Source organism: Myotis myotis, unplaced genomic scaffold (assembly GCF_014108235.1).
Source record: "Myotis myotis isolate mMyoMyo1 unplaced genomic scaffold, mMyoMyo1.p scaffold_m19_p_4, whole genome shotgun sequence".
Classification (NCBI taxonomy): Eukaryota; Metazoa; Chordata; class Mammalia; order Chiroptera; family Vespertilionidae; genus Myotis; species Myotis myotis.
In genome coordinates this window covers 122,694,854-122,718,754 of record NW_023416346.1, presented here as the reverse complement: position 1 = coordinate 122,718,754, position 23,901 = coordinate 122,694,854, and the positions used below count along the sequence as shown (strand labels likewise).

The 23,901-nt window shown below is 37.6% G+C and overlaps 1 protein-coding gene across 2 annotated transcripts in view; it reads left to right on the top strand.

Moving 5' to 3' along the window:
* CDKL5 (cyclin dependent kinase like 5) overlaps window positions 1-23,901 on the top strand; it is a 173,092-nt gene that overhangs the window by 65,306 nt on the left and 83,885 nt on the right. For both annotated transcript variants that reach the window (XM_036305036.1, XM_036305037.1), the window contains 2 exons: window positions 7,558-7,788; window positions 10,857-10,891. In XM_036305036.1, coding sequence (XP_036160929.1) covers window positions 7,725-7,788; window positions 10,857-10,891 — 99 coding nt within the window. In that variant the 5' untranslated portion in view covers window positions 7,558-7,724. The remainder of the gene's footprint in view (window positions 1-7,557; window positions 7,789-10,856; window positions 10,892-23,901) is intronic.

The following is a 23,901-nucleotide window of genomic DNA, read 5'->3' as shown; positions in this document are numbered from 1 at the left end:
AGAAATTAGAAAATATAAATATACACTCTAATTAATGTCTATTTATCTGTTACTCAAGTCAAGAAATAGAACATTATCATGGTCCCAGAAAGCCGTCTTATTGACACAGGCATCCCAGTGGTCGGGGGACCCAAAAGTCCACCACCCACTCTGGGTTCTTGGCTTTGCCAAGGAAAGAGTTCAAACTTGAGCTAGCATAGAGTTGAAAATAAAAGTGAGTTCATTAGTGAAGCAGTAAGAGAATGGGCTACTCTACAGACAGAGTAGCCACTCCCCCCCCCTTTTAGCAGAATTTGCTTCCTTTATTGAGGTTTATTTAATTGGGATGGGAGTAGGTATTCAATAAAGGGGGAGATATTCAGGATCTTCTCTAGAAAGGGGTGGAGATTTTTCAGAGGACCTCCATTAGCCATTTGTATCCTTTTATGGGCTTTCCATTTCAGATCATGGTGGCATGGGGTGTGTTGTTTAGCATGCTAATGTATTACAATGAGTATATAATGAAGCTAAGGGTTACATTTAAGAGAAATTAGTTGCCAAGTTGGATTGAGCAGTCACTGCCTGTTTTAAGTAATAAATCTGGTGGGTGGTGATCTTCCTTCTTGATAGTTCCTATAGCTTTTATCAATTGCAGCTTGCCACAAACCCAATCTCATTAAGTATCTCTTCTCAATCTCAGTTCCTCTCTGGAAATAATTAATACCCTGATTTTTAGAAGAAACACTTCCTTGGTCACTTATTTTTTGAATAGATTTACTACTTATTTTTAAAATAGATTTACCACTTACATATGCATCCCCTAACAATGTAGTTCAGCTTTCATTGATTGGCTGCCTCCTGCATGCCCCACACTGGGGATCGAGCCCACAACCCAGGCATATGCCCTGACTGGGAATCGAACCATAACCTCTGGTTCATAGGATGCCAGCTGGGCCTCCAATTTAAATTCTTTAAGGGAGAAGTAAAAGCTTCTTGTGAGCCTTCAGGGTCTCCACTGCCTTCAGGTCAAAATAACCCACAGGCCAAAGTAGCACATCTTGGGGATGCCTGTTCTGAACCCCTTCATGTGTTTTTTATTTCATGAATTTCTGCTCTTATTTCATTCTTTATATTTTCTTTGCATTTATTTTTCTGTTCTTTTTTTAAGCTCTTGAGATTCCTGCTTTGTTTATTAATCTTCTAAGAAATATTTTCTGATATACGCATAATAAGGCTCTCAATTGCCCCCAAGCATAACTTTAGCTTCTTCCCATAAATTTGTATTTTTAAATGTCTTTTATGATTTCTTCTTTGACTGATTTATAGATTATTTTAAAACTGTCCTAATTTACAGACATAGGAACATTTAAAAATTATTTCTTTCATTGATTTTTTGCATACTTGAATTGTGGAGAAGAGAGAGAATATCCTGGCACTTCAATCCTTGTCATTTGGTTTTTATTGCATTATGGCCTAGAACAATATCAGTCTTTTTAAATGTTCTGTGTGCACTTGGAGAAAAAAAAGATACTCTATATTTTTTGCTGCAGTTTATATGTTCATTTGGTCAAGTTTTTAAAATCTTCTATATCCTGATATTTTTCTCTTTTAACTGTCTGCTGAATTCCTTTGCTGTTATTCTAACTTGCAGTTCTAGAATTCTAATTTATTTTTTCCAATGTGTTCTTTTATCTTTTAGTCCTTCAAGTTCTGTCAAAATGTTCAAACCTTGAGTTTTTATTAATTCAACATTATAGTTGTTTTATAGGCTATTCCTGATAATTTCTAACATTACAAACCTTTCTGGGTCATTTTCTGCTTTAGTTGTTTCTATTGGTTCTTGTTAGTGGTATTTTATTACCTTGTGTATCTGGCTGTTATGTACTGCACAATGTAAAGGAGAAATCTGTAGCATATTGTGAGGCCTAGATTGGTGCTATCTTCTGCAGAGTTTTGCTTTTTTTTTTTTTGCACCCTCACCTCACCCTTCCCCACTTGCTTCAACCAGATAGCTGGTGGCACCACCAATCTGAATATTGGACCAACTCAATACAACAATCCAAGGTGCACTTAGAGGTTTACTTAGGTCACCCAGATGACATAAAGCTATCATTCAAGTCTGCTCAAGGGCTGATTTCTTTCTGGTTTCCTCTATCCTGGGAGTATAGCTCTTTAGGGTTTCTATTTCAAGTGAGTGGTATCTTATCAAACTTCCTCCTTTTGAAACGCTCTTTCCTTTGACATTTTTTGCCCATGGATTTATAAGGGTTTTTAAGAGCAAGCTGTCTTTTCCCCTCATTTGTTTTCCTGGGCCTTCAAGTGCCAGAATCCCAAAACCATTTTGAGTGTTTGGACTACCTCTCTGGGTTCTATTCTTTTGCCTTTATTTCAGCCAGGTAATTCTTTACAATCTTGTTAAATCTTTGGGATCTTAGGGCTGTTTTAAAAAAAGTATTTTCTTCAGAATGTTTATTTATCTTCAAAGGGACATTTCATCCAGGTTTTTATACCTTAAAAATTAATCAATTTTATTCATAAAAAATCGTAGTTGTTGGCATAAGAACGTCCAAATCTATAGAAAAGTTTTATATGAATTTATTTGAGCCAAAATTTTGAGTACATGCTTACAAGCAAGATCTCAACAGATTGAGAAAATGCTCCAGATAATGGTAGTTTTGCAGTTCATTTTATACACTTAGAATCAAAGAAGAAGACATAAAGGGGTTACATGGAATCCATTGGTGGTAGATTAAGGAGGTGGAATAAAGCAAAGTGGGGAAATATCTGTGATTGGATAAAAAGCAAAATGGAGAAACATTTATTTTATATTGGTGGGTACAGGACAGTTAACATTTACAGTACTTAGAGATGTGATGTAACAAAGAGGAGTCTTGTAGTCTTGTGCTGTGGTGCCAGTGGTTGTGCCTTCCAGGGGTCTGGAAAAGAAAATCATTCAAAGATATGTTATTCTAGATATATAAGAACAATGGGCGAGGCTCACTGAAGGTAAAGATTGACTTTTGCTAAGGAAACTATAGGCCTGGGATGACTTTCAGTCCCTGAGCTTGTCAGACCTGCCAAGTAGCTCCCTAAGCTTGTGGGCTCTACTACGTTGCCCCCTTTTTGTTTACATAGTTAAATTCAATTTGGCATATTTTTTTTTCCCTCTGTGTGGATATCAGTATTTAAAAAACTGTTCTTGACACCTATATTGTGTATCTACTCACAAATTTAAATTCTGATTCCCAGTTTTCATTATTCAGTTTTGATTTCCACAGGGACCAAATGTTCTTTACATATACTTACATACAGAACTTTTGGGGTGCTGAATCTTCTTAGTGGGAATGATTTAATCTTTATCTCTAGTTTCCTTTGAAATATACCATTATTGGCAGAGAATGGAATATTTACATGTTTCCTGGGTGTTCTTCCAAATCAGTCACAGAAAATGAAAGAATGATTCATTCTCAAGTATTCTGTCTTTTACCTGGAATGTGACTGACTTTGATTTTCATATGGGTAGCACCTTGTTATGGATATTTTTACCTCAGATGTCATCTTTTTAGAAAGACCTCTTTGAATAATCACTCCTTCTTTCCCTTTTATAACATGTACCAGTATCTGGTAATATTCTTATATATATTTGATTCTTTACAGAGAGGAAGGGAGAGAGATAGAGAGCCAGAAACATCAATGAGAGAGAAACATCGATCTGCTGCCTCCTGCACACCTCCCACTGGGGATGTGCCCGCAACCAAGGTACATGCCCTTGACCGGAATCGAACTTGGGACCCTTCAGTCCACAGGCCGACGCTCTATCCACTGAGCAAAACTGGGTAGGCTCTGATAATATTCTTACATTTTTCCTTCCTCAGCAAAATCTAAATCTCCATGAGGGCATATATTGTTCACTACTGTCTTGTGTGTCTTATTTATCTATTTCCTGAAACATGTTAGTCAGTCAGTAATTGTTTGTTTAATAAATGAATGAATAAAATATTTATTAATTTCTTCTGAAATTGACATCATTTTATCTAAATATCCCAGTCACCTTTTAAAATTTATGATTTCATTACATTAAATGTTTCTAAAATAATAGCGTCTGCTTTCTCTTGCCTTTTTTCAAAAGTGGGTTTTTTTTTGGTAAATATTGAATGAAAAATCAGTTAATAAGAATCTGACCTACAATAAATGTTAGAGTGATAAAGAGATACTTAGGATTAGGAACAACTCTGACTTTCTTGTTATATGTGTGGCTGGAGTGTAGCAAACCAAGAGAGAACTAGTCGCAGATGCTGTCAGAGGAGGGCAGGTTAAGGCCTTGTGGCTTATGTGGACTTGGACTTACACTCTTAATGATAAGGGAGACCATTGGAAAGTTTTGAGCAGAGAAGTGACATGATCTGACTTATCCTAAAGACTTTTGTGTAGAAAACAAACTGAATTCAGTGGGAGTTGACAGTGGAGCTGTAGGGATATTAAAGTCAGTATAGTCTGCTGCTGGGTGCTCACATCAGTTTCATTGGCTAATTTGTCTATATCTGTGCCAGGAGCATCCCTTCTTACCTTCTGTAGCTCAGTTCTAACCCTCAATATATTAGGTAGGGCATACTGCCAGATCATAACCTCAAGGCTGAGCCTTCTTACTTTTCTTCTCAGGCGGGTGTGGACTGTACTTGGAACTCTGTGTTTTCACATATATTTTAGAAAACCCTGGGATTTTTATTGAGATTGCATTGACTATGTAGGTTAATATGGAGAGTATTGATTCTTCCTAGCTTAAAATTAGGATAACTCCATTTATTTTGGTTATATATATATATATATATATATATATATATATATTTGAATAAAGGCCTTGAATATATTTTATGTTAAATCCTAAACCACTTTTTTTGTTGTAAATGTGATTTTAAAAACTTAAATTTTGTTTCTTGTTGATGTTTACACAGCTGTTATTTGTATATTAAATTTATATTTAGCTACCTTGCTAACACTTATAATAATTTTTAAATTCCTCTGAATTTTCTATGTAGATAATAATATCTGTAAATACTATTGTGTTTCCCTCTTTCCAATGCTATATATTTTATTCATTTGTTTTTTTCTTATTTTACTGAGCTGGCAAGAACCCACCAGGATAATGTTTAATGATAATATTAATAAGTATTAATTGTAAGACATTTTGTTAGGCTCTTAATTTTTAAAAGGACTGTGTCTAATATTTCACATTTAAAAATGATGTTGTAGGTTTTTGTCAGATACTTTTATCCATGATATGAACATTTTTAAAGCTGTTAATTATGGCCATATTACTCCTTAGAAAGCTTGTCTCAGTTTATATTCCTACCATCAGTGTACTAGCTATAGGCACAATGCTGTACATTACATCCCTAGGACTTATTTCTTTTTTAACTAGAAGTTTGTACCTTTTGACCACTTTCACCGATTTCATAATTTCTTAAAACAAGAGCATTGTTTTACATAACCACTATACTATTATCAAAATAATCATTGACATAATATTATATAATCTGTAGACATTTAAATGTTATCAGTTACCCTTTATAGCAATTTTTTTCTTGTCCAAATTCCAATCCAAGATAATGCATTATATTTAGTTTTCATGACTCTTAATTTTTTTTTTCTGGAACAGTTCCTCAGTCATTCTTTGTCTTTCATCACATAGACATTTTTAAAGAATACAGGCCAGTTATCTGTATATATAAAAGCCTAATATGCTAAGTGTTTGATGGTTCGTCGACTGCTCGACCAGTCGCTATGACGTGCGCTGACCACCCAGGGGCAGACACTCCGATTGGTAGGTTAGCTTGCTGCTGGAGTCCGGCCGATCAGGACTGGGTGAAATGGGCCAGACACACCCTGGAGCCAACCTCCTGCAGCCTTTCTCCAGCCTCTAAAATATTTCTTCTAATTAATTTCCTTTCAATGTTCACAAATTTGTGCACTGGGCCTCTAGTTTAGTAGAATGTCCTTAGTTTGGGCTTGTCTGCTGCTGTCTCTGCTTAGATTTAGGTTTTACCTTTTTAGAAGGAATGCCACAGGAGTATGTTGTGATGCATCCTATCAGGAGGCATATGGTGTTGATTTGTCCTATTACTAGCAGTGTTCATTTTGATCACTTTAAATAGTATCTGGCAAGATTCTTTACTATGAAATTACTATTTTCCCCTTTGTAATTGAAAGGTATCTTATAGGGAGCTACTTTGAGACTGGGTAATACTCTGTTTTCCATCAAATTTTCAACCACTAGTTTTATCATGTATTAATGATACTTGCCCAAAATAATTATAGTCAGGGCGGTTTGCCAAATGGTGATTTTTCTTATTTCTTCATCAAATTTATTATTTGGAATTATGCTCTAAGAAAAAGCTTTTTCTTCTCCCCCATTTATTTATGTCAGTAAGGATTGGTGCACTTTTTTATACTTCTATGGATTATAACCTACTATATTTATTTTGTTGCTCAAATGTTCCTCATTTCACCAGTGGGAGTCCTCAAGCTGACTCCTGTTTCCTTTAGACATGCCCCCATTATTCCTTGAGCATTTCCTTACTTTCTGCTGTAGCCTGGAAATCAGACATTTCTCCTAGGAACCCTGGTTCCTTTTATTGGCACATTAGCTGTGTTCATGGCTACTGGAGTGTCATTGCTTCCAGGCTCCCTCAGCAGACAGAGCTAAGGAATATATATGTGTGTATATATATTTTATATTATATTTACACACACACTTATGTCTATTTCTACATCTCTCTATATTAAGAATGAGCTTATATGGTTAATTCTAATTCCAAGCCTTCTCCCTTTTCTTTTCTTTTTTTCTGTTCTTTCTTTCCTTTTTTTTTTTTTCTTAATCCTCACCTGAGGATATATTTTCCATTATTTTTACAGAGAGAGTAGAAAGGAGGGAGGGAAGGAGAGAGAGAAACATCGATATGAGAGAGACACATCGATTGGTTGCCTCCTGCATGCGCCTGGACTAGGGCCAGGGATTGAACCTGCAACCCAGGTACATGCCCTTGACCGGGAATCGAACCCCTGACCCTTTGGTGTGTGGGATGATGCTCTAACCACTGAACCATGTCAGCCAGGGCCTTCCCCCTTTTTATATTTGTAACTTCTTTTTATGAGAATAAGGAACCAAACTCTCATTATCCACAATACATATACTTATTTGCTTAGTCCTAGAATACATATAAAGAAGTTTCATATCTCTGTGTAAAACAACTACCTAAGTAGAATATAGTATGTATTTATATTTATTTTTTGTCTAAGCTCAAGGAGAGTATGGTATTAAAATATTGTTTTCAAGAATTACCTAGGGTTAATTTTTTTTCCTCTGGCCCTGTTCAGTGTGTTTACATTACTCATTTCAAATACAGTTAACTACATTTGTTCATTTATGTTCCATTTTGGGTTCTTCCCTCCTATGATTATGTCTTTTTTTTTGTATGTGAAACATTAATAAGGTTTTAAAAGAACTGTATAAAAACATAGGCTAGTTTATTTGATTACTGAAATATAAAACTTATGGCTTGTAATTGTTTGTTCTTTCAGGGAATCATTTAATACTTCACATTAGAAGAAATATGTGAAAGTTCCTGCCAACCTGTGAGAATTTCTTCCTTCGGCCATTTTTTTGTTCTACTTACTAGACAACTTTCTCAGAAGTTCTTTTTTGATGCCATGTTTTGTGGCTCACATCAAAAGAGGAGTTTGTCTTCATGAAGATTCCTAACATTGGTAATGTGATGAATAAATTTGAGATCCTTGGGGTTGTAGGTGAAGGTAAGTTTAGCATTTCTTGAGGTTTTTTTTTAGCAATATACAATTATACCTACCACCAAAAAAAGCTAATAATTCAGGTCCTACTAATTTAATCTGCATCAATTTAGATATGAACCTAAGAGCAAGATATTAAAAATAAAATTATTCTCAACTATTGGGTCTTATTCTCAAATTGAAAGTTGAAAACATTAAAAAACCCCTTAAAGTTTAATAAATAAGGAATTTCTTGAAGCTACCTTAATTTCATTCTTTTCTTTTTTTATTTAATTTATTGGGTTGACATTGGTCAACATGAACATACAGGTTTCAGGTATGATTTCTATGTTATAAGATCTATTTCATTCTTTCATTAGGAACCATGGTTTCTTTAGTCAATAATTTTTTGGTTACATTTTATTTTTATATCAGTTAGGCTTATTGTCAGTAACTTTAATTTTATTTGTATAAGTTAAATTTTACTTACTACATGGTAAATAAATGAATAAATAACTTCTATTTGTCTGGGAATGACAAACCACATTTTATAAATTCTGAGGCACACAATTTGGTCATATTGTGATGCCTTTGAAATCAGATGTATGTTATAATCAGTAGCATGTCATGGTTTAATTGGCAGCATTTTTCCTTTCCTAGTAGTACATAAAATTATGCTTATATTCAATGACATCATTGATTAGATGAAATATGGTAATTCATTTTTCATAAGTTTTTTTGATTTTTCATTTTTAGTAGTTTTTGCTCTTGACTTAAAGATAACTTTATGGAGATTTTGATAAATGATTCTGTTAATGAGATAAATGACTATAATTATGGTTTCTTTAAAGCAAATGTTACAAAAATTTCATATATCTTTAAAGTAAATGTTACAAATATTTTATATTTCAGAATTTTCAAATAAATTTGAAATTTTAAAAGGAGTTTTAAAAATTTACCAATGTGAACAGAAAAGCTGTTTTAGATTTTAATATTAAGTGTCAAACCTCAGAGAGAAGGCAGGGTAGGGTGGGAGAGGGGGGAGGGAGTAAGAGATCAACCAAAGTACTTGTATGCATGCATATACGGTAAGCGTAACCAATGGACACAGACAGTATGAGGGGTGAGGGCCTGTGCTGTGGGGAGGGGGGGTTGGGAGCTGGCAGGGAGAGGTCAATGGAGGAAAGTGGAGACACATGTAATACTTTCAGCAATAAAGAATTTAAATAAAAAATTAAAATAAATAAAAGCAATTAAAAGCACAGTCTGATCATTGGGTGTTTGCTTCAAGATCTGAAGTTGAAACCATATTAAGAGAATGGATCCTTCTTTCTTCACCAGTCAACGCCTTTTCGTTTTCTTCATTAATATTAATTATGTAAATAAAATTTATTCTCCATATCTTACCTACTATCTGTTTTATAATACCTGCCTTTTTGTTTATTTGTTATTGGTTCCCCCCCCCCCCCCAAAAAGAAGTATTACAGTTAGACTTATGCAATAAACTATTGACTGGAGAAGGCCATCTCATAGACTATAACACATTTGGAATGTTCCAGATTCTGAACCTAAGTTTTCTGGATCCTAACCTTGTGTTTCTTTGTATATTTATATGTGATCATCTTCTCAGGGATTGGCTCAGATTAACGAAAACTACAAGACTGTTATATAAATCAGAATATGTCAGTTTAAGTTGTAGCCAGAAACATTGCTATATGTTTTTTGTGTTTTTTTTTTATAAACTACCTCAGATGCTTTTTGGCTAAGAAATACAAATATATATTAAGGAAATTTAAAACTGTCAAGCAGAATCTACCTTCTGATTCTCCTAATTAGATGTTCACAGTATAACTTTAACCTCAGTTTTCTGGGTAACTTGCTGTCTACTCTGTGTTCTGTCTCTAAGGAAGTAGTTTATTGGCTGGATAACAGGATAAGTAACCCAAAAGATGATGATGAATTTCATCAAACTATATCAAACAAAGTGGGTGTGCATGGCTATAAATGGCCAGAGATTCTTGAACTGCTTGTGGCTTGTGCCCTTGAATTGATTATTTATGGCAAAAGATGTATCAACTTTGATTAGTTATTAATTGAAATGCTGAGGCCTATACTGTTTTGCCAATCAGGAAAGATATTCCAGTATCCTAGAAGAGGACTTAATTGTCTCCTAGGATAGATAACATATTTGGTAAGCTCCATGCTAAGAAATCATTAGCTCTTAAATTTTAAGTTTCCTAGAATCTTTTGAATTAATTTTCATCTACTCCCAAGGTTCTTGTGCCCAAATCTTGTCTCTAGAATATTTTAAGTTTAAATTTAAACATGTCTCAAGTGAAATTTTCTTTAAAAGAGAAACCTGTAAAAGTACATGTTGAGGAAATGAGTTACTTATACTCTCGGTTTATGAAAAAAATATATAATAAATATCCATGCTCTGTAGGTGGCTCTTTGCATTATCACTGCAGAATATTGTTATTTTAGGAATCATTATTATAACATATACTGATAACCAATTTATATATATAAAAGCCTAAGCAACTGTTATGACAGAATGACTGGAATGACTGGTCAACAAGTTGCTATGATGCACACTGACCACCCAGGGGCAGATACTCAAGGCAGGAGCTGCCCCTTGGTAGTCAGTATGCTCCCACAGGGGGAGTGCTGCTCAGTCAGAAACTGGGCTCATGGCGGCGGCAGGAGCCTCTCCTGACTCCACAGCAGCACTACCAAGTGGCAGCAGCAGGCACAGTGGGCTGGGATGAGCATGAGCAGTGTGGCGCTGGGCCCTGGTTCTGGTTCCTCCCTGGCCACCTGCCACTTGGTGCACTGCTACATCACTCAGGGGATGTCCGACTGTCGGTTTAGGCCAGATCCTCACAGGCCAGGCTGGGATCGGGCCTTAATTGGTAGTTGGACATCCCTCGAGGGGTTCCGGATTGTGAGAGGGCGCAGGCTGGGCTGAGGGACACCCCTCCCCAGTGCACAAATTTCATGCACCGGGCCTCTAGTGTAAATATAGTAGAACTTCAATTTCTATAAGAGCTGTAGTAGGTATACTGCTTCTAACTGTTTACTTCTTTTTATTATAGGAGCCTATGGAGTTGTACTTAAATGCAGACATAAGGCAAGTACAAGAAGAAAAAATGTGTTTTAACTGTTTTGAAATTAATGTAGTGTTCTGTGCATGTGAGCATATAATTAAAGCTGTCTGGCTATAATGATGATGCTTGTTGAGTAGAATTAATATGTGAACCCAGAGAAAGGAGATTACTTTGGGACAAGCTTTATCATGATTTGGTAGTCATTAGTTCTTTACAATCATGTGCTATTTTTTCACCTGTCCAATGTATAGGTGAAAAGCTGCCTAATGAGAAGAGGTGATAGAGAAGAAATCAAGGTAGTGATAAATTTATGTTCAGGTACTTAAGAACAATGAACACTTTCATTCAGTTAGCATTTTTCATGTAGACCCAATACATAACTTAGAATACTTTATGAGTCTGAATCCAGATTTTGAAGGGTATAGTGGATAGGTATTTGATATAAAATAGGGCTTGGGAGAATAGTATATGGTTATTATTGATTATAGTTGATCACCCTTGCACAGCCTTGAATGAATCAAATTATATAAATTATTTGACTATGATAATAATCACCATTTATTCAGGTAAGTTATTTCAAGTTTCCACAGCTGTTGCTCAGTGGTGAACATGTTTTACTCAGAGAATAACTTTTAGATGATATGTGTTCTAATATTGAATCATTACGTTGTAATGATTATCTGAAACTAATATAATGTTGTATGCCAATTATACCTCAATTAAAAAAATATGGGAGTGTTAAAGCTATAACAATTTTGACCTAATCTAAGTTCTGTCTTTTATGTAAAAAAAGATTTATTGGTTGAATATTTTTTTAATGTATCCATATATCTGTCCACTTGTTTGTTAAAACATGCTTGTTAACTATAGTAAGAAATGGTTCGCACTGCACACTGTTAATGCACACTGTTAGTGCCAGCAAGATGGGTCCAGAATGAGAGTGGATGATAACAGGGATCTATGCTCTTGGGAAACCAACTCTAAATGTGAACTCTGATTCCTAGTGGCTATGTGTAGAGAGAGCACTTTGGGTTACAAGGATAAGTAAACTGTAGTTTTCTTAACCTTGTATGGCTTAGGGTTTGTCTGAAGAGATACTTTAAAAACTGAGATTGCATCTAAAAAACTCTTTTTACTGCCCTTTCTTAAATGAGGGGACTCACAAAACAGCTCTTTAAGTATTATTTTTTTCTCCCTTTCATGCACCTAAAAAGATATCGGATGGAAAATTTAAACATAAATTAGTGCCTCACTCAGAGTAATAAAAACTCTTTTTAGAATCTGCAGCTGTTTAGTCATTAGACTTGTTACAGTATATTCTTCTTTCAGCCAGAATCAAACCTTCAAATCTTCACCCCATTACCCCAAAATAGAGAATTTGATGCTTTTGGTAAGATTTACCCTTCAGGAGCAAACAAATGGATAACCACAAAATCTCATGTTATAGTTAAAGATGGATATAATAATTTCTATTGTACCATTATATATAAAATAATCATACCCATGTATTTTGCATTCCTTTTAAAATTATAAAATGGTTATAAAATGTATGATTACTTATGCATAGGTGTGTGTTTGATCACTTATGCATAAATTTGTTCTCTTTTTAAGAGGGTTGGATCTGAGTGTATATATAATTAAATAATTCCTAGTATATTGTATATTTGAGCAAGTATGAAAGAAAGTTACTGTTTTAATCTGTGTACTGTTGCAAGAAATTTAGAAGTCATGTTTATAAAAAGATATAGCTTGTCTTTTGTGAACACAATAAATGTTGGTTTATTCCAGGCCAAAGACCATACTTAGTTTATTGAAATAAATGCTGCCCAATTAAAAAAGAATGTGGCCCAGCCCGGCTAGCATGGCTCAGTAGTTGAGAATTGACCTATGAACCAGGAGACCATGGTTTGATACCCGGTCAGGGCACATGCCCAGGTTGTGAGCTTGATCCCCAGTGTGGGATGTGCAGGAGGCAGCCGATCAATGATTCCCTCTCATCATTGATGTTTCTGTCTCTCTCTCTCCCTCTCCTTTCCTCTCTGAAATCAATAAAAATATATTTTAAAAACTGTGGCCCAGCCTGGCCAACATGGCTCAGTAATTGAGTATCAACCTATGAACCAGGAGGTCACGGTTCGATTCCCAGTCAGGCCATATGCCTGGGTTGTGGGCTCGATCCCTAGTGTGAGGAGTGCAGGAGGCAGCCAATCAATGATTCTCTTTCATCATTGATGTTTCTTTCTCTCCCTCTCCCTTCCTCTCTGAAATCAATAAAAATATATTAAAAGAATATTATGATACTCTCTTTTTGACAGTTTCTGTTTATTATACTAGAGGCCCAGTGCACAAAATTCATGTGTGTGGGGGGGGTCTCCTCAGCCCAGCCTGCACCCTCTCCAATCAGGGACCCCTCAGGGGATGTCCAACTGCCGGTTTAGACCGCTGGCTCCTAACTGCTCACCTGCCTGCCTGCCTGATTGCCCCTAACTGCCTCCCCTGCCAGCCTGGTCACCCCCAACCGCCCCCCCCTACTGGACTGGTCGCCCCTTACTGCCCCTCTGCCAACCTGGTCATGTCTAACTGCCCCCCTACCAGCCTGGTCACTGCTACTGCCCCCCCCTGCTGACCTGGTTGTGCCCAACTGCCCCACCTGCTGGCCTGGTCGCCCCCACCAGCCTGGTCGCCCCTCACTGCTTCCCTGCCGGCCTGATCGCCCCATGCAGCCTGCTGTTCAGTCGTTTGGTTGTCCCTCACTAACCCCCCTGCTGGCCTGATCACCCCATGCAGCCTGCTGTTCAGTTGTTTGGTCGTCCCTCACTAATCTTCCTGCCGGCCTGGTCACCCCATGCAGCCTGCTGTTCAGTCATTTGGTTGTCCCTCACTAACCCCCATGCCGGCTTTGTTGCTCCAGGCAGCCTGGTGGTCGTTACTGTGACAGTGTTCGGGGCAATTTGCATATTCCTCTATTAGTATAGATATACACATTGACATGTATATGAAAACTCTTAGCAATGACTGTTCAGCTATTTATGGCACTTTTTGACTACTGGCATTTGGAAGACATTCTAGTTTGGACCTTCACTGCAGATGTATGTTGCTGATTTTTTTAAAATTTGCATGTCTGCTTTGAAGTGCCTGTGAGAAGGGAGACATGTTTTACAGTACAGTTTTTCTTTGCAGAAGTCCAAAGAGATTGTCCTCATTACAAAATAGGGAGAATAGAATGGTGTTGAAATAGGGAGATGATATTAGAGGCAAGAGGGTTGTGCAGCCATGTAGAGGTTGGAGGGTGATGCTGAGCCTAGGACAGGGAAGTACTGGTTCATGTAGTCCCTTTCCTTTGGCTGGGGTTGACTTATGAGAAGTTTCTGTTTGTTGTGAAGTAGTAGATGCCATATGTGCTTGAGATAGCAAGTTATACTAAGCCATGAACTATCCAGTATTAGGGTACAGCCTATAAGTATCCTATCTAATAAAAGAGAAACATGGTAATTGGCGTACGACCGCTACCCTTCCCATTGGCTAATCAGGGCGGTATGCAAATTAACTGTCAGCCAAGATGGCGGCCAGCAGCCAGGCAGCTTGAAACTAACATGAGGCTTGCTTGCTTCAGTGATGGAGGAAACCAACGTTCCCCGCCCCCTGGCAGGCCTCTGAGCTTGCAGTTTGAAACATTTTAACAAATACAGAAGCTAAAAAAACCCCCCAGAAACCAGCTTTCAGGGAGCTGGGATCTCAGAGCTGGAGTCAGAGCTGGAGTTATACATTGTTTTGAACCGAAACAAACCAGATACCTACTTTCAGCAGCGGAGGCCTAAGAGCTGGAGCCTCAGAGCTAAAGCTGGCCCAGAATTAAAACAAAAAAAAAAGAGAAAAAGGAGCGGTTGGGAGCTTCCATCACCCGCCAGCCTGAAAACAGCCCTCAGCCCCTCACCCAGACTGGCCAGGCACCCCAGTGGGGACCCCCACCCTGAAGGGTGTGTGACCAGCTGCAAACAGCCCTCAGCCCCTCACCCAGGCTGGCCAGGCACCCCAGTGGGGACCCCCACCCTGAAGGGTGTGTGACCAGCTGCAAACAGCCATCATCCCCTCACCCAGGCTGGCCAGGAACCCCAGTGGGGACCCCCACCCTGATCCAGGACACCCTTCAGGGCAAACCAGCCAGCCCCACCCATGCACCAGGCCTCTACCCTATATAGTAAAAGGGTAATATGCCTCCCAGCACCGGGATCAGCGGAGCCGCGAGGCCTCCCGGCACCGGGATCAGCGTGACAAGGGGCAGCGCCCAAACCCCCTGATCGCCCTGCAGCTCTGTGTGTAACAGGGGGCGGGGCCACAACCTCCCTATCCTCCCTGCTCTGTTTGTGACAGGGGGGAGCTCCCTAACCCCCTGATGGGCCCTGCTCTGTGCGTGACGGGGGGAGCTCCCCAACCCCCTGGTCGACCCTGCTCCGTGCGTGACAGGGTAAGGAGCCCCAAACCCCCTGATGGGCCCTGCTCTGTGTGTGACGGGGCAGCGCCCCAACCCCCGGATTGGCCCTCCTCTGTGCGTGACGGGGTGGCGCCGCAACCTCCCCATCGACCCTGCCTTGAGTGTGACGGGGGCGGTGCCCCAACCCCCCAATCGGCCCTACCCTGAGCGTGACCAGGGGCTGCACCTAGGGATTGGGCCTGCCCTCTGCCACCCGGGAGCAGGCCTAAGCCAGCAGGGCGTTATCTCCTGAGGGGTCCCAGACTGCGAGAGGGCACAGGCCAGGCTGAGGGACCCTGAGTGCACAAATTTTTGTGCACCGGGCCTCTAGTTCAATTAATAATAAAGTTGACTTAAATTATAGAACCAAAAATTAAGGACACTGTAAAGAGCTGTTGCAGAGTAGCAGGTCCCCGTGGAGGGATTAAAGATGATTCCAAGGACTTGTGGCAAACTGGAAAAGCATTGTATCATGTATCTGACTGAAAAACTTATAAAGGGTGTGTAAGTTTAGGGGGAGAAATAATGAGTTTGGCTTTCATAATAAAGAATAAAATGGCCGAAACTGGTTTGGCTCAGTGGATAGAGCGTCGGCCTGCGGACTGAAAGGTCCCAGGTTCGACTCCGGTCAAGGGCATGTACCTGGGTTGCGGGCACATCCCCGGTGGGGGATGTGCAGGAGGCGGCTGGTCGATGTTTCTCTCTCATCGATGTTTCTGACTCTCTGTCTCTCTCCCTTCCTCTCTGTAAAAACTCAATAAAATATATTTTAAAAAAAAAAGAATAAAATGGCAGCAGAATACCAAACCTGATATTACTAAATACCACATATTGAACATTTACCATGTGCTAGGCACTCTACTAGATATTTTACATTTAATCCCACAACAGTCCTCTTATTTCCATTTTGCAAGAGAGGAAACTGAGTCATAGAGAGGTTATGTAACAGGGCCAAGATTACACAGTTTATAAAGTGGCTTTGATCTGACTCCAGAAATGGGCTAACTTGAGCATGAGCTGGAACTGTGAAATGGTATGAACCTTCCAAGAGGGAGTGCAAAGCAGTGGGAAGGGCATGTTTCAAATGGTCAGACTGAAAGGAGAGAGAGGCTGACCTCTTGAAAGCAAGGAAGGAAGGTTTTTTAAAATGGCATTCACCAACTGTAAAAATCCATAAAAAAGATCTGTGATGATAAAGATTAACAGTGCCATTAATTAATGGCCTCTTTGAGTGAAATGGTACATGGAATGCCAAATTGAAAGAGGTTAAGGAGAGAAAACATGGATAAAATCTGGATTGTGCCATTTTCCACATTTGAGATTTGAAAGACTGAGATTAAGAGTAGGAAGAAGTGTAGATTTGATGAAATATTCACTAGTTAGAAATATCCTTATCTCCCTGTACTAAAAAGGATTCTTTGTCTGTTTGCTATTACTTAATATTTGTTTTTTGCTATAAGACTTTGTTTTTAGTGAGCATTATACATTTTGAATTAGTGATTCCTTTTTTTCCTTTTTCAGATTAATTTTGCTTTTCCGCCAAAAAGCTAAATGATGATTTGGTTACTTTTCTTTTTTAAAGCAAGCTATTTGTTGTTGTTGTTGTTAATCCTCACCAAAGGATATTTTTCCATTGATTTTTAGAGAAAGTGGAAGGGAGGGGGAGAGACAGAGAGAGAGAGAAACGTCAATGTGAGAGAGACACATCAACTGGTTATCTCTTGCATGTGTCTGACCGGGGCTGGGGATCGAGGCTGCAACAGAGGTATGTGCCCTTGGTTGGAATTGAACCCGAGACCCTTCAGTCTGGGGGCTGACGCTCTAATCACTGAGACAAACTGGCCAGGGCTAAAGCAAATCATTTTAAGAAGATATTTGAGGAAAATTTAGTGAACCATCATCATTTTGTTTTAACCATCATCAATTTAACAGATTATTTATAGTCTGCCATATCAAACCACAGTTATTTTATACTAAAAGTAAATTTTTACTTTTTTTTCCTACAGTAAATAAGACTAATGTTTTTCTTTGAGTTTTAGTTTTTACATGTGAATTGAGTTTTTAAAACAAAGCTTAGGGAATGTCAACAATGAGAAACTGAATACATTGGATTGATTATATTATTTCATCTTATTTAAATAACAAGAAAGTGTGATTTTTGCTTTTCGTCTGTAAAATTTTTAACATTTGAAGAAAATTAAAGAGGGGCTTGGGGTTTTTCATAAAGATTGTCAGAAGCTGGAAAGAATCCAGTACTGATTATTTTGTCATAATAATTTTTAAGTAATTACTCTCTCCTAAATGGCATTAATTTATTGCATGTTACAGAGATTAATAAGATGCCAATATAAAACTGTACTTCAGATCAGGAACAGCGATAGTAAGAATCATTCATGGGGGGAAAACATCTTCCATTACCTCTTACATAGGCACTCATATAGAACCATATTTCTATGTAGTTTCCTCTCTTGACCTGGTTTTTGTTGCCATTCAGTTATTTGTAGAATAGTTTCTGGGACATTACAAAAGTCTCACCAAAATTGTCCTTTTTTGAATTATAATATTTTATAATTTCAATTCTACAAGTCTGTTGATATAGGAAAAACCACCTCTGTTTCTGTTGTCTGATTATCAATAAAAGAAATAATGGCTTATTTGTCAGTTTCCAGGAGAGTGATTTCTTTAGGGAACTAGAAGAATTTTGGGTTTTTGCAGGTTTCCTGGTTGCCTTTATCCTCATCATCCTAATCTGGATTTGTTTTGTTGTAGTTTGTTTTTTAGTAAGTGGCATAAGGGAATGGTCATATTAGAACTAGCCAGTATTAGCTCTGTATGCATTGTCTACACAGAATACTTTACTTCAATCACCCTTCTTATAGTAAATCAGTTCTCAGTCCCTAAATGATTATATCCCCACCCCCCACTCAGTCTAGAGCAGCGGTTCTCAACCTGTAGGTCGCGACCCCTTTGGCGGTCCAACAACCCTTTCACGGGTCGCCTAAGACCATCCTGCATATCAGATATTTACATGACGATTCATAACAGTAGCAGCATTACAGTTATGAAGTAACAATGAAAATAATTTTATGGTTGGGTCACAAAATGAGGAACTGTATTTAAAGGGCCAGAAGGTTGAGAACCACTGGCTAGAGGATGAGTTGGCTGGGATACTAGATGGACTTTAAAGTCCCCTTTTCTGCTAATCATACAAACATAATTCAAAGAAGAGAACATTTTTTTTTCTACATCTTCTTAAGATGAGTCATTTCATTAGTTTCTGATAATGTGTGTGCTTAAGAGATTTATATTAGTTTTTTTAAAAAAAAACCTTTATTGTTGAAAGTATTATAGATGCCCTCCCTCTTTATCCCCCCCATTGACTCCCTCCACCTCGCCCCCCCCCCAGGCCTTCACCATACTAGCTTTTCAATATGACCTTTTTTTCAAAGCTCTAGGAGCAAAAATGAGTATGAATCATTTTTCTATACAGGCCTGAAATATATAAGGGGTGGGCAAAAGTAGGTTTACAGTTGTTGGTATGGGAAATAATACAATAATTCATAAATAATAATACAAGAACTATGTGTCTCACCTACTCACAACTGTAAACCTACTTCTGTCCACTTTTATTCACTGGTAATATAAGAAAAGGAACTTACCAACAAATGTCCATATAGTGGGAACTTCTATGAATTGTTAAAATCAGTGACTGGAACATAGTACACAGTGATCTTTTTCTACAAAAAAATAACCTAACCCTGAAATACTATTAGAAGCTATATAATGCTTCTGAGCTTTACTACTTCTTAATTTAAAGATTTGTTTAATAAGTTAAAGCATTTTAATTTTTTTTAAATATATTTTATTGATTTTTTACAGAGAGGAAGGGAGAGAGATAGAGAGTTAGAAACATCGATGAGAGAGAAGCATCGATCAGCTGCCTCCTGCACATCTCCTACTGGGGATGTGCCCGCAACCCAGGTACATGCCCTTGACCGGAATCGAACCTGGGACCTTTCAGTCCGCAGGCCGACGCTCTATCCACTGAGCCAAACCGGTTTCGGCAAGCATTTTAATTTTTAACACCAAATAAAAATTGTTTTCTACCTCTTACATTTAATAGTATTGTGTTCTAGGCATGGCATCTATCTATATATCTATATATATAAAAGCCTAAGTGACTATTATGACCGAACAACCAGAATGACCAGTCGACCAATCTCTATGACATGCACTGACCACCAGGAGCAGACATTCAATGCAGGAGCTGTCCCCTGGTGGTCAGTGCGCTCCCACAGCCAACCTCCCCCAGTCCCTCCCCTGTCCGGCAGGCCCCAGCTGGCCTGGCCCCGATCAGGACTGGATGAGACAGCCCTGATAGGCCTGATTGCCAGCCAGGCCTAGGGACCCCACCCATGTACAAATTTTGTGCACTGGGCCTCTAGTTATAAAATAAAATTCAAATATCTGTTTAAGAAAAATCTATTGTGTGCCTACAAAATTTCAGGTGCTCTGCTAGGCAATGGCTCTGCAAAAATCAGTTAAGATGTAATTCCTATTTTTGAGGAATATAGGCTAGCATGTATAAATGAACAAATAAAAAACCATGTTTTTATTTGTCAGGAAGCTTAAAATATAGTTTGGGAGAGATAAATTTGAGAAAAGATTGTAGTTGAAATGATACTGTGAAACCTTATTTCCCATTTTTAAAATAAATTCTCCATTAAAATCTGTTTAGGAACAAACTCATCTCAGTAATAAAGAAAAATGCCTTTTCATATTATCTTTAATATCAGTTTCTTGATATCCACAAAATAGCTTGCTGGGATTAGGATCACATTGAATTTATAGATCAAGTTGAGAAGAGCTGACATAATAATATTGAGTCTTCCGATCCATAAACAGAATATCTCTCCATTTATTTAGATCTTTGATTTCTATCAAGATTTATGTAGTTTTTTAGAATACAGATCTTGCAAATATTTTGTTAGATTTATACCTACGTACTTCTTTACTTCTAGTGATAATATAAATGGTATTGTGTTTTCAATTTTAATTTCTCATTGTTCATTGTTTCTTCTCTTTGGTCTCATTCTTCTCCTTCTGATATTCCAGTTACACCTTTTGTAATTGTTCCACAGATCTTGGATATTCTGTGCTGCTTTTTAAAATTTTTTTTTTCTCTTTTCATTTTAGTTTGGGAATTTCTATTGACATATCTTTAAGTTTACTGATTCTTTCCTTGGCTATGTCCAATCTACTGATGAGTCCATTAAAGGTATTATTCATTTTCTTGTTATAGTTCTTTTGATTTCTAGCATTTTCTTTTAAACTCTCATTAGAGTTGTATATGCTTACATTACCCATATGTTCTTGTATGTTGTCTGCTTTTTCCATTAGAGCTCTTAGTATAGTAATCCTAGTTATTTTAATCTTCTTATCTGAAATTATTCTTGATAATCCCCAGATCTGTGCCATACCTGAGTCTGGTTCTGATGCTTACTTTGTCTTTTCACCCTGCGTTTTTCTTGCCTTTTACCATGTTTTTTAATGTCTTTCTTTTATAAGCCAGATAGGATATATTGGCTAATAGGACCTGAGGTAAATCGTGCTTTAGTATAAGGTTTTATATTAATTTGGCTAGGAGCTAGGTTATATTTAATGTTTGTTGTAGGTGTAGGTGCCAGAGGCTTCAGTTTCTTCTAGTGTCTATGCTTTTCTTTATTTTTCCCCCTATTGTCCTTGGGTTTCCCTAAGAACTTCTTTTTGAATAAAGTTTATTTCTTGCAACTCTTTCCCTTGTAATCCGTTGTTACTGTACTAGGACCCTGGTGACATGGTGTTGGAGTGTGGGGAAGAAGTGTTCTGTAATCTTCGGACCAAATCTTAGTCTTTTGGTGGGCCTGAGTACTGGGATGCAACCTTTATTTCCTAGTCCCCCCCCCCTCTTGCTTTTAGGTGAAACAAGAAGGCTATATGGGGCTATAATTGGCTAATTTCCCCTTTCCCAGGGTAACGTTTAAGGACCTGGTAAATTTTACCTTGGAGTGTTGGCCTTTGTTATGGATAACATTCTGGGCTTATTTCAAAACTGTTACTTTTCCCTTCAGCATATTTCAAAATGGTTACTTTCCCCTTTCCTTTACCCAAAAGGGAGAAGATTTTTCATTAGATCTTCACCCTGGGTGCATTTCAAAACTGTTACTTTTCTTTTCCTCTCACCCAAAAGTGGAGGAGATAATTCTTGGATCTTTATAGTCAGAACCTAGTGATTTTCCTGGAGGTAAAGCCACAGTTGTGTGGAGGCCCTTCTAAGATTGGGCCCCCAGGAGTTCTTACTCGCAAGGGTTTGTCAAAATTACCATTTAAGTTTTCTTACTTGTGATTACTCTAGCACAGTGATGGCGAACCTATGACACGCCTGTCAGAGGTGACACGCAAACTCATTTTTTTGGTAGATTTGTCCTTGTTAAATGGCATTTAAATATATAAAATAAATATCAAAAATATAAGTCTTTGTTTTACTATGGTTGCAAATATCAAAAAATTTCTGTATGTGACACAGCACCAGAGTTAAGTTAGGGTTTTTCAAAATGCTGACACGCCGAGCTCAAAAAGTTCGCCATCACTGCTCTAGCACCTTGTGCTCCAGGTAAGCTGATCTTGGATGTGAGTCTCTATATTTGCCTCTCTCCAGATTTCAGGAGTTCAGTTTGCCCTATATTCTCAATTCTCTGATAAGCCTAGGAAAAGTTGTTGAGTTTTAGTTTATTTGGGGTGTTTTGTTGTTGTAATGACCGGAGTGACAATATGTACTAGTAAGCACTTCACGTGTTTGAGCTGAAACCTGAAGTTTTACATTTATACTTTATTATTTATTTATTTTTTTAATCATCAGCCGAGGATATTTTTTCTATTTATTTCTAGAGAGAATGGAAGGGAGGGTGGAGAGAGAGAAACATCAACGAGAGAGACACATTGATTGGTTGCCTCCCACACTCGCCCCGACCACGGCTGGGGAACCTGCAACCAAGGTATGTGGCCTTGACTGGGAATCGAACCTGTGACCCTCAGTCCACAGGCTGACTCTCTAACCACTGAGAAAACCAGCCAGGGCTACATTTATACTTTCAAATTGGGACTATCTTGTCCAGTTTAAAAGTACTGTTCAGCAAGAGGCTTTTAAGTTTCCCATGAACCATTTGCTTAACTGAGATGACTCATTCTCAGTTATTTTCATTCCTTTGAATCTCAGATCTGTGTATTTTCAAAGTGCTTAGTAAGAAGTTTTTCAGAACAAAATATATGAAAAACTTAGAAACTTCATGTAGTTCTATAAAATGCTAATAACTGTCCTAAATTAACTAGAATTATTGATTTTCTCACCCCACCCCAGCACTTTTTGTTTTATCAGATACCGTCTATAAACCATGCTAAAGAAGTTTTGTGGGTTATTTTCTTTACCCTTCACTTGGTATTTTACCCACATATTTTTGAAGAAGCAACTCAGTTTTCTAAGGCACTTTGAAATCTCTGGAGACTAAACACTGTTTAAATTTGAAAAACTAATGAGAATAAATTCGAAGTCTTGCATGCCATTGGGTTATTTTCAATTAACCTTGAAGAATATACTAATTATCAACTATAAATCTTGGTGACTTTAGCTTAATAATATTACTTTCAGAATCTGTGTGATAGACGGCAAATTGGCTCAGCTGGGTTACTAAAGCAAAGAAAGACTATGTGTACTTTGAAGTTTTATAATTTGATTACTTACTAAAAAATTGCAGTTGGAGAGACTTATCCTTAGAGAACAGTTGTAACCAACCTTGGGAGATGGAGACAATTTAAATTACATTAACCTTGCCCCTTTTGATGTTTCATTTTAAGTTTTACTTTGCTCACTGAATCTGCTATAAGGAACAGCCAGTAGAACAAGAAACAAATTAGCTGCATGGTATTTAATTTTGCTTATTAGTTGGCAAATCCATGTTATGTTTATTTTAATCAATATTTTCCTGTTTCAATTTTTCTAATTGCTTAAAATGAATATCTTTGGGAATTAAAGATTATTTTGAAGAGGGAGAACTAAAATATTAAGTATTATGAATATCTTAGTGTGTTAAATAAAATTTGTTTTAAAAGGTGATGAGTTGGTGCTGTATTGAAAGGGTTTGGTTGAAAGTAATTTTTTTTGCCATGTAATAATCAATTAGCTGAAGTTCACTTTAAAGTAAGATACATTTGTCTAGCATAATCTGAATTTGAGGCAGAAAGCTTTCCCTAGGCTTTTGCTTAGAAACGTTTCTTATAAAGAAATAGGGCTATTGGAACAAAATAGAGAAAGAAGAGTAGGTCTTCAGTAGTGGCCCAGTTATGTGTTGTGCTAGGTTCTACCCACCCTTAATAGGTTGGTGGGTTGTATCAGTGTTGCTCCTACTGAATTTTTTTAAAAAGCTCTAGGTATATTTTAGTAATATCCTAGAAGAAACCCACAAGAATGAACATAGCATATTAATATTTTAATCTTAACCATAAAGCTTCCATGTGCTAACAATGCAA